Genomic DNA, 11263 nt, shown 5'->3' on the forward strand with positions numbered 1-11263 from the left:
ATGTTACAGCAGAAAACACTATCTGGAAATTCCTTTTGTGGCTAAATATCATAAGTCCCTGCTGATAATAACAGCATATTCCTGCTGAACTGCAAGAAATTTGTCAACAATGACAGTGCTTTGCCAGTATTTCATGTGGAGACTTAGTAAAAGTGAACCCTATGTTAAAAGAATTTCCCACGAGTATCGCCTATGAGCAGATCAATACTGCAACTTTGTTATAGGTTACATTTGAAAAAGAATCCTAGTAAAATAAAACTAGTGCTTCAATTTGCAAGGTTAACTTCATTACAGCACACATGCTGCAACTTGCAGTGCATAATTCTGCTTTTAAATTGAGGTTAAGATGGTTCTGACTAGGATGCCTGTTGGGGTGAGTTGTTCTGGGTATGTCCTACCTGGAGGAAGCCCTGGGATAGGCCCAGGGCACTGGTGGGATTATGTCTCTTGGGAAGTGTTCTCTTGGATAAGCTAGAGAAGGTGGCTCGGAGGATGGAGGTCTGGGTTTCTAAGTGGAAGCGGATGGATGGATAATTAGACTTAAATTTAGCAATAAATAATGCTTGTGGTATATAAACCTAAATTGCCATATTGTCATCCAAACTTTAAAGGAAAAGGGTCATGAAACTGGCCTTTCAGAAGAAAACAACCTGTTAAACGCTGGATGGCATTTATGTGCATCAAACGCAATCATGTAACAAATCTGAACTATGTTATGTGTTGTATTGTTCCTATGTCTTTGGGTTGGGTTTGTTGTTGTTGTTGTTGTTGTTTGTTTGTTTTTTAAATTCACATACACGTGTACCTGCCACTTTTATGACTGTTTTGTGCATTTCTTCCCTGTTACTTCTTAGTTCACGACTTTAAGATCAGGGACCTTTTAAAAAATAATATGTATTTTTTTTAGATTTTTGCCCAAGAAAATTAGAACTTTAATCTGAGTTGTAATTTTTTTTGTTTTTAAATGAATTTTAACCTCCTCGCCTGTTCTCTCTTATTTTTATTCAATATTAGTTGCAGTTTGCCACTGTAGTAGATCTGCTGGTAAAGGTCGGTCTACAGTCATCGCTTAAAACTCTACAGCACTGACGTTTCTCCTGTGCGTGCTACGTCACAAGCCTGCGTCAGGCTCAACTGTAATTGTAAACAGTTAGCAGCAGTTTTAGCTAACCTTACATCCCAGCGTTAAGTTTGTCAGTTGCGGGGAGCTTTCAGTCGTCCCGGCAAGTTTTTACTATCAGTAAGGGTAACAGTAGCTGTCAAGTGATGCTGTAAAATCTTTTTTTGAGGCTTTATTAGACGGCGTCAAGTTCCTGTCATAAAACTAAGCCTAGCGTTGGAGCTAAATCAGCTAGTCGACTCTGAGATGCAAGTCTGCTTCGCACCAGTTCCCTCTTACTTCTTTGAAGCCTAAAGGTGCTTTGTGCTGAAATGGTGCTTTCCTTGGTGAGCCTTTGTGCCAAGGAGGTGGTTCGTGACCACAGCTCGTCGCACTCCTGGCTGAGGTGGATGCCCAAAGATCTGTACAGAGCACTGCTGGAGGCCGCCTTCTCCACCTGCAGACCGCTGGCTGTGGGTGAGCTGGTGCAGAGGTGGCCTGAGCTCACACTGCGGGTCGGAGGTCGGAGGAAACCGGGACACACTGCGCCAAATCGACTCTGTATTCAGTCTATGTTGCTTGCTGTGGTTAGAGGACTGACAGACCACAGGTGAGTAGTAGTAGTTTGAATCACGATATCTAATATCGGCATTGTTTCTGGGAGTAACATATCAACTGTCATCTAGGTGTTCACTGGAAGTCTTGGACCTCTGTGGAGTGCAAGGAGATGAAGGAGGAATGGGGGACCCGATGGGAGGCTGGTCTCTGACAGTAGCTCTTTGCACCATGGTCCTTAAGGCCAGAGTTAGGACAAGAAGGCCACAAAGGACACGAAGGGAACAGAGAAAAGAAGGAGACCAGGAGAGAAAACGGATCTCAGCTCTGGAAAGAGAGAGGGATTTAAAAAGAGAGAGGGGACAGAAGAAAAGAGATGGGGAACTAAACAGTAATGAGTCAACCAATGTTAGTGAGAGAACTGAATCTTCAGGGTCTGTGAGTGAAGAGGACCTAAGTAAAGGAGTCAGGAGGAGGATGGAGATGGAGAGGAAAAGAGAGAGGACAGTATTAGGGAGCAGTGAGAGGGAGGCTGAAGAAAAAGAGGTGGATCGTGATGTGGTGGTGCATGTGAGAGCTGATCTTTTTGTTAATGGCCGCTCTTGGGAGCGTGTTCACTCGGCTCTGAGCACATCTGGACCTCTAAAGCTTCAGTGCAGATACCTGCGTGTGGAAGAGATTTCAGTCCCAAGTATCAGAACTCTGCTAGACCTGCTCCCACGCAGAGGACTTCTGGGCGTCGACATACGCTACAGCAGCCTTGGGGTTGGTGGCTTGGCTGAACTGCTGCCTCTGCTCTCCACATTTCCTGCACTAAAATCCCTTCGCCTGCACTACTGTAACCTGGATTTTCGCAGAGTCCATCCCAGCCAGTCAGAGGCACTGGGGGAGCTGTCGCAGGGTCTGGCACGCCTGCAGGAACTGCGACACCTCAGCCTCACTGCACTGCGCCTGCCTGGTCAGCTCCGTGTGTTGCTCAGGTATGGCCTGTTTACCTCATTACATTATTTTGTATTTAACCCATTGACAAACACAAAGTCAGGGATTTTTCAAAATGCCATTGGCACTTTTCTAAATTTAATTACAGTTTAAAAACTTTTGTTAATAACAAATTAACTAAGTTGACCAGTTAGTCAAGATCAGCATTTTGCCTATGTAATAAGTCACTATTTCAAAGCAAATGAGCAGACATCTTTAAAATAATGCCATTAAAGCTAGAACACAAACAATGAAACCTGAAGTGTTTGATGAGGTGACATTATTTAAATGTTTTCTTCTTTTGTCTGTTGATACAGCTCGCTGCCTCACCCTCTAGAGATCTTGGAGCTCCCCTATTTGTCCCTGAGTCCAGCTGACTTTGCCTATCTGTCCTGCAGTCATCACACTTCCACGCTGCAGCAGCTGGATCTAAGTGAAAACCGTCTGGATGAAAACACTCTGCCTTCCATTCGCCGCCTCCTCTCCCAGGCTTCGGGCAGCCTGCAGCACCTGTCTTTAAGCGGTTGTGGTCTGACTGATGGCCTGCTGGGGCTCTTGTTGCCCTCACTAGGAGGTTGTCGGGCCCTCAAGAGCTTGGCTCTGGCATTGAACCCTCTCTCCATGGCTGGTCTCATGGACTTGGTGAAGATGGCTGTAAGAATGCCCTCCCTACGACAGCTGCTGTACCCCAACCCCCTGGAGGACTACCAGCCAGGCCTTCCCGACCTGCCCTCGAGTGCTCAGCTCTTAGACTGGCCTCTAGATGAAACCTCAGACATCAACCTGACCAGCAACAAGCTCAACAGGGTTCTGATCGACAATGGACGCTCTGACATCTTTCTGACCTGTGACTTGCTGAATTATGATAAAGACATGGTGGAATAAAGCAGAGATGCTTCTTAAGCTCATTCACTGACAAACGATAGCAATGTACAGAAGCCTTACAATCACACTGTTACCTGAGAAATGGTTAGGTATTCTTTTAAAAAAAAAATTTAAATAGCCTTTTCCTTGTCACTTAGTCTTATGGTAAATGTAATGCATTTAAGCTTTTACAGTCCAAAACAGGCAAATGACGGTAGCAAGACATTACTCAGTAAAATACAGATATCCACCAAGGCCCAGTAATCTTTGTTAAGTGTCTGGGTTTGAGAGAAGGGATCGCATTGTTGCCACTCAGCCACTAATTTCTCTAAACAGATATGGACATAAAAATGCTGACTCTGTGGCAAGGGTCAAAATTTTTAGTAGCTTTCTGATCAGTGGCGTTTGACGAGTCTTTGATTGAGTGCAGGTAAAGAGTCCATGTAGACAGCAAAAGAGGGACTGTATTTTTGAAATGCATTTGTTGTCAAACAAACGGCACACTTTTTGTTAATTAAAAAAAAACAACAACATTTAGCTACAATCATAAACGATGACCAGCAGACTGAAATGGAAGTCTTTCCTCAGATATCTTCTGGTTACATCAGAAAATTGGATGTTGCCGCCTAAGTCAGCAGGTTAGCTGATGGTTTTTCAGATTTCTCAGCCACCAAATCAACAAGTGCAGGTCTTCAGATGAATTTCGCTCCTCTTGACTTTTGGTTGTTCTAAATAAATGTACAGGATGAGGTGATAACCTCTGCTGAAAAGTGACAGACACTAATCTGTCATTCAGTCAGAACATGCTGCACTAATTTAATTGATTTGCTTGTTGACTTTATAAGTGTTAGTACAGCATAAGTCAGTGCAGGATTTGTACTGGTGATCACTGGCGTTTTAATAATCAGGTTACAGCTGGGATGCAGCAAAATACTTTTGTATACAATTCATTCACATGGTGTCTGATCAGCAGATGTATGTGCAACCAAAACTACAGGATAGTTACTGCTTACTATCCTGTTATATCGTCATGTTTGTACCTTTTGTAGTCACTAAGTCATGCTGTCTTGCGTCTCTGCTGTTCGAAGCCGCATTACTGTGTTCCTTGAATGTTTGTTTAAAAATATTTATAATCAAATCTTTTCAGTCACCAGCATTAGGAAATAAGTGTGCCAAATCAGCCTTATGTGCATCACAGATGCACTTATACACTGAAAGTCACAGAATAAATCACTTATGAAGCCAAGGATTTTATTCGGCTGTTGGAAATTAATTTACAACAAAGGTGGGTTACTGAGCCTAATGGGGTTGTTACAGTCTGTTACAGATTGAAAGGCATCATCTGTAGTACCCTACCCAAGACTGCTCTTGAATAAAATAGGACTGAGTCGAGACCTTCCACCAGTCTTCTTCTGAGCAGTCATGAAACGGGCCGAGAGTCACTCGAGGTAACGGCAAAGTGATGAAATTGGGGAACTTCATGAGGAAGGGACAATGTCGCACGTGAGGCAGAATTCAACCTGAATGACGATCAACATTAGACGGTTACTTTCTGAATGTAAATGACCCCATTTAATGAGAAATTTTTGTTCAAGTTCAGTAAACTCAGCTGGCATTCTCTGTATTCTGAACATGCTGAATGTTTCTCCTAGGCGAAGAATTGGTTGGAATCTACAAAAATAAAAAATCAGAAATGAAACATTTTAGCTTACAGTGAAGAAGTGAAACTGATATGTGCACTAATTTCACATACCTGTCATAAATAGGCTAAAGCACTTTGCCTATTTATTTTATATATATTTATTTATTTTGCGACGAGGAGCTGTGGCATTTCTGGGTTTGTTGTGCTCGCCCTTTTGCACAGAGCAGAAATAATTGAGCATTTCAACCACACTGCATGCTGGGGGTGTCCACTTGGTGTTACTGCTCAGGTAGAGATACCTGCTATGCTCCTGGTGGTTTGGAAATGAAAGCGGGAATGTAGTTAACCACTTACACTAGCAGTCAAAAACATTAAAGCAATTGAGGTCACAGTAAATGACCTCAGAACTGATCTGATCTTTTGTCACACTGAAAATATGTCAGCTCTAACCAAAGACAGAAACATTTCAAATCAATAAATTACTTTGTATTTTGAGAACCACAAGTCCAGCCATCATTCTGTTTTGCTGTGGAGACTCTTCCAGGTGTCACACTGTTCCTCCAGCTCCGAGTCCCAAGTGTCCACCTTGGGCCACAGCCACTGCTCAACCTCCTCCACGCTCAGTTCTGTCAGCACACGCATTACTGTCTTCCTATGTTAAAATCAGAAAAAAGAAAAAAAAAACTACTTGTTTTAGCAGTGACAAACTCACCCGACCCCTAGTTCTTTATAGGCTAGAAGAGTTAAAAGAATTTTTTATCAGCTCACAGCCTACAGGTTTCAGATGCATCAACAGATTTAAGATCTCAGTAAGCAGAGTCCACTCCACAGCTGACTGAAACACGCATAAAATCACAACCTAATAATCCTCTACTTCTAAACTGCAAAGTCTGGTTCTTGCTGTGCCATATGAGGCCTCACAAATGTGTGCACACAGTCAGTGAGGCCTTGGTATAGCTCGTCTGTTCTGTAAGAGTCCCTGGCTGTGCAGGGCCTTCATTGATGCGAGGATCAATATCTTGAATGGGATGCTGCAGATTTGCAGATATTTGAGCAGGTCTAAGGAGTCCTCTGGAAACAGCATGCTTGGGATTCTCTCAGACACACACATGCACACCTCAGTATGAAAAATGTTATTACTGTGCATGGCAGTCCATTTTTGTTGCCTTTGCGTTGCCTTCTTTATCTCTGCTAGGAGTCCTGTTTGCACCAACAATGCTCACAGATAATAAGGCCACTGTTTTGCATTATCTTTAATATGAAATATCTGAGTCTTACTATTGGTTAGCTAGGAAAAAGTCCAAATTACACCCCACTATAGCCACAGCCACACGGACAGCTCTCCAGGTGTATGTCTTACTGTTTGCTGGTAGTTGGGTGGCAAGAACTTTGTACAGCTCATCCCATACAGGCCCCCTCTGATGCCCAGGAACACATCTCCTCCAAACCTGCTGTACGCCAAGCATTCAGGCACCGCATTCAGCTGGAGCATCCTGGAGGAGCAACAGCCACAAAGAGGTTGCAGCACATAGACATACCTGTCTGAAATACACACAAAGGCTCGGACTGAAAGGCTGCTCTTCATATCTGTAATAATCACCAACCTGAGGAGGCGATTCTCTTCATCCCACATTTGCACCTTCTTATCCAGACTGCTGGAAACAAACACCTTCAGATGGGGAAGCACAGTCCTGCAAGACACAAGCAAACATGCACATAGAGACAGACAGAAACAACAACAACATAACTCTGCATGTAACTTGCAATAAACACTGTGACCTGTTAAGTGGTCTGAATGTCCGTCTTCAGGCTTGAAATCTGTTTGGCTTTGAGTCAGCAGAGTGACATGCTTTAAGCCGTAGGAGCTGTCATTGGGCTCTTGAAAGGTTGCAGCCAGTTGGGACTTCAGTGCTGCCAGGTGGGCTAGAGGCTGGCCGTAGTGCTTAGTTGTTGAGTGAGACACTTATGGATGTAGGGATTAACCCTCCAGACCACCAATGTCAAGTCCTCACCTTGGCAACTGGGATACAGTCATCAGGTAATGAGTGATGATTATTCAAAAAGGCATTGCATTTGTAAATACTTATGAGGGGAGGTAGCTGCATGTTGTTGACATGCACCTGCACGGTGGTGACTCTCTGACCATTGTGCGCTGGCATCCAGCATAACACCTTTCCATTATTCATTATTCACACAGCCTCCCCTTTTACCAAGAAAGATCAAAAACCTGTCTCAGACACAGAAATATATTCGATTTCTGGCAATCCCGGAGTTCCTGTAGCACCATCGAGTATTTTCTTTGGACTGACAATTCTCACTTGTTCTTTGGGTCATCGAGTGCTGCCTCGTCTCTGAGACTGCAACCCCTCTTCTCCTGTAACCTCCTCCACTGCTCTCAAGCTCTCTCTGTGTCTGCCACATACAGTGGCTTGCAAAAGTATTCGGCCCCCTTGAACTTTTCCACATTTTGTCACATTACAGCCACAAACATGAATCAATTTTATTGGAATTCCACGTGAAAGACCAACACAAAGTGGTGTACACGTGAGAAGTGGAACGAAAATCATACATGATTCCAAACATTTTTTACAAATAAATAACTGAAAAATGGGGTGTGCGTAATTATTCAGCCCCCTGAGTCAATACTTTGTAGAACCACCTTTTGCTGCATTTACAGCTGCCAGTCTTTTAGGGTATGTCTCTACCAGCTTTGCACATCTACAGACTGAAATCCTTGCCCATTCTTCTTTGCAAAACAGCTCCACAGCTGCCCTGTGACGGCCTTTGAGGTTGTCTAAGAGAATATTGGGAGCAACAACACCATGAAGTCCAAAGAACACACCAGACAGGTCAGGGATAAAGTTATTGAGAAATTTAAAGCAGGCTTAGGCTACAAAAAGATTTCCCAAGCCTTGAACATCCCACGGATCACTGTTCAAGCGATCATTCAGAAATGGAAGGAGTATGGCACAACTGTAAACCTACCGAGACAAGGCCGTCCACCTAAACTCACAGGCCGAACAAGGAGAGCGCTGATCAGAAATGCAGCCAAGAGGCCCATGGTGACTCTGGACGAGCTGCAGAGATCTACAGCTCAGGTGGGGGAATCTGTCCATAGGACAACTATTAGTCGTGCACTGCACAAAGTTGGCCTTTATGGAAGAGCGGCAAGAAGAAAGCCATTGTTAACAGAAAACCATAAGAAGTCCCGTTTGCAGTTTGCCACAAGCCATGTGGGGGACACAGCAAACATGTGGAAGAAGGTGCTCTGGTCAGATGAGACCAAAATGGAACTTTTTGGCCAAAATGCAAAACGCTATGTGTGACGGAAAAGTAACACTGCACATCACTCTGAACACACCATCCCCACTGTCAAATATGGTGGTGGCAGCATCATGCTCTGGGGGTGCTTCTCTTCACCAGGGACAGGGAAGCTGGTCAGAGTTGATGGGAAGATGGATGGAGCCAAATACAGGGCAATCTTGGAAGAAAACGTCTTGGAGTCTGCAAAAGACTTGAGACTGGGGCGGAGGTTCACCTTCCAGCAGGACAACGACCCTAAACATGAAGCCAGGGCAACAATGGAATGGTTTAAATCAAAACATATCCATGTGTTAGAATGGCCCAGTCAAAGTCCAGATCTAAATCCAATCGAGAATCTGTGGCAAGATCTGAAAACTGCTGTTCACAAACGCTGTCCATCTAATCTGACTGAGCTGGAGCTGTTTTGCAAAGAAGAATGGGCAAGGATTTCAGTCTGTAGATGTGCAAAGCTGGTAGAGACATACCCTAAAAGACTGGCAGCTGTAATTGCAGCAAAAGGTGGTTCTACAAAGTTTTGACTCAGGGGGCTGAATAATTACGCACACCCCACTTTTCAGTTATTTATTTGTAAAAAATGTTTGGAATCATGTATGATTTTCGTTCCACTTCTCACGTGTACACCACTTTGTATTGGTCTTTCACGTGGAATTCCAATAAAATTGATTCATGTTTGTGGCTGTAATGTGACAAAATGTGGAAAAGTTCAAGGGGGCCGAACACTTTTGCAAGCCACTGTAGCTGTATATTGCCAAGCTGGGCCAGGGATCATCAGAGTACCTGCATCATCATTTTCTATCAAGCGTTCCATGTCCTTCCAGGGTCCCTCGCCTCTGCCTTTCCATTCCTCCATCAAAGTGATTTGATTACTTAGTGTGTTGGCTTGAAGCACCGTGACTGCCTCAGTCAAGGCCAACAGAATCTCTTCGTGCAGGCAGTAGTCACCGCACAAAACCCTGTTCCTTGCCTTGAAAGAGGTCAACACTGCTCCAGTTTCTGCAGCCACCAGAGTGATATTTCTGTCCCCCTTGATGCAGAGGACTTCCATAGGGTAAGGAGCAGCAACTGACAGGACTTTAATTTGTCTCAATGGGGAGCCTTCATCACCTCTGAGTAGATGGTGTACAGTCTTCTGATGGTCCAGAAGTGCAGCCCCTGGTTTGAAAAAGAGATGAAGGTGTCTTCTTTTCTAGTACTTGCTTTGCACAATGGAGGGCTTTTCTGATCTGTATGGATGCAGTCAGTTTCATTACACTCATCCAGATCCCAGCGGCAGATGGTACCATCCACTGAGGAAGATATTAGCATCCTTAATCCAGAGCGGTAAAACAAGGAATTTACCACATGTAAAGACAAAAACAACAGACAAGAAATGTAAGAAAATTAAACTGATAACCAATCAGAGACAGGCAGAAGTAGATATATGGAGCAGTTCAGTCATAATATACCTTTATGGCCTAAAAGGGTCCTATGTGGCCATCAGTTTCAACTCCATACCTTGATGGACAGGTCACGGAGAGCAATCATCAAACAGTCCAGCTGAATGCAGTACGTGATTGCAGTGACATCACTGTAAAACACAATTTGTCAATATTTATGTTCAAAAATTCAATTCAGTTCATTTAGTTGAATTTATATAGCACCAAATCACAACAACAGTTGCATCATGGGGCTTTATATTGTAGGGTAAAGATCCTACAATAAAACAGAGAAAACTCTATTTACTTACATCAGAGTGTCAGTCCTTTGGGACAGCAGCCTCAGGTTGTGCCTGGGAAAGAGCACAGTACTTGTGTTTGTTGCTCTTGGGCACTCCATCACGATATTCTTCTACATAAGACTGTTTTCCACTCATACAACTTTAGAAAAACAAACAAAAAAATTAGATATGATATTTTTTATATGAAAAAGGACAGGAGGCAGAGCTGGAGGTTGAGTTGGCAAAGTTGAAGCTGATAAAGTTTTCATTGTGAGTGACCAGGATTGACAGGATTAGAAATTAGTATATCAGAGGGCCAGAGCAGGCCAGCAGTTTGGAGACAAAGTCAGAAAGGCAAGGGTGAGATGGTTTGGACATCTGCAGACTAGGGATAGCAGACATACTGGGCAAAGAATCTTGAATATGCAGCTGGATTGTAGAAAAGAGGAAGACTGCAGAGAAGATTTGTGGATGTAGTGAATGAGGACATGCAGAGGGCTGGAGTGACAGACGGGGAGGCTAAGGGTAGGGTGAGAAAGAGGCAGATGATGCACTATAGCGACCCCTAAAGCATGCAGTCCAAAAAGATGTCAAAACAGATGCGGCTGCTGCTTTCACTTGTAGAGCCAGACTAATACTGCTTATACAGATATTTACTTAAAAAGTTTGGTATTTGCAGAGCATAGCTGCCAATATCGTTAAAATCCTAACGTATAATTAAATAAGTAGTGTAGAGAGTGTGGTGCTCTGTGGTGTGTTTTTTTAGAGCTCCTGTGCAGTATCTTAGCTGTTCCTAGACTGCACACTTTGAGAAAGAGACCTCTGATGTTGTGCCTGGAATTTGTGGGAGTCACTTTTCCAGTTCGGGGGTTACAGCCGCTAATGTTCCTATTACCACTGCAACCACGCTGAACTTTACCTTAGAAATCGGATCCAACTGACCTTCAGTCTATGATGCCACTATGTCATGTTGATTAACCAGAAGCTGTTTGTCTTGACTCCCAGATAACCTTAACCCTGTTGTGCTCAACCACTGTGTGGTGTCTCCCATCAGGACTTGGTGACTTCTAATTTTATTGATCGCAGCAGCAGTTTTTAGACTTAG

The 11263-nt window shown here is 43.7% G+C and overlaps 1 protein-coding gene across 1 annotated transcript; it reads left to right on the forward strand.

Annotated features, from left to right (window-relative positions):
* The first annotated feature begins 1130 nt into the window (after positions 1-1130).
* On the forward strand, positions 1131-4742 carry si:ch73-174h16.4 (leucine-rich repeat-containing protein 14). The gene is made up of 3 exons (XM_063484368.1): positions 1131-1709; positions 1786-2634; positions 2950-4742. Exons 1-3 carry the CDS (start codon positions 1432-1434, stop codon positions 3515-3517), a joined length of 1695 nt encoding a protein of 564 aa, XP_063340438.1. The 5' UTR covers positions 1131-1431; the 3' UTR covers positions 3518-4742.
* Positions 4743-11263: the final 6521 nt, after the last annotated feature.

This window comes from Pelmatolapia mariae, linkage group LG9, assembly GCF_036321145.2.
Source record: "Pelmatolapia mariae isolate MD_Pm_ZW linkage group LG9, Pm_UMD_F_2, whole genome shotgun sequence".
Lineage (NCBI taxonomy): Eukaryota > Metazoa > Chordata > Actinopteri > Cichliformes > Cichlidae > Pelmatolapia > Pelmatolapia mariae.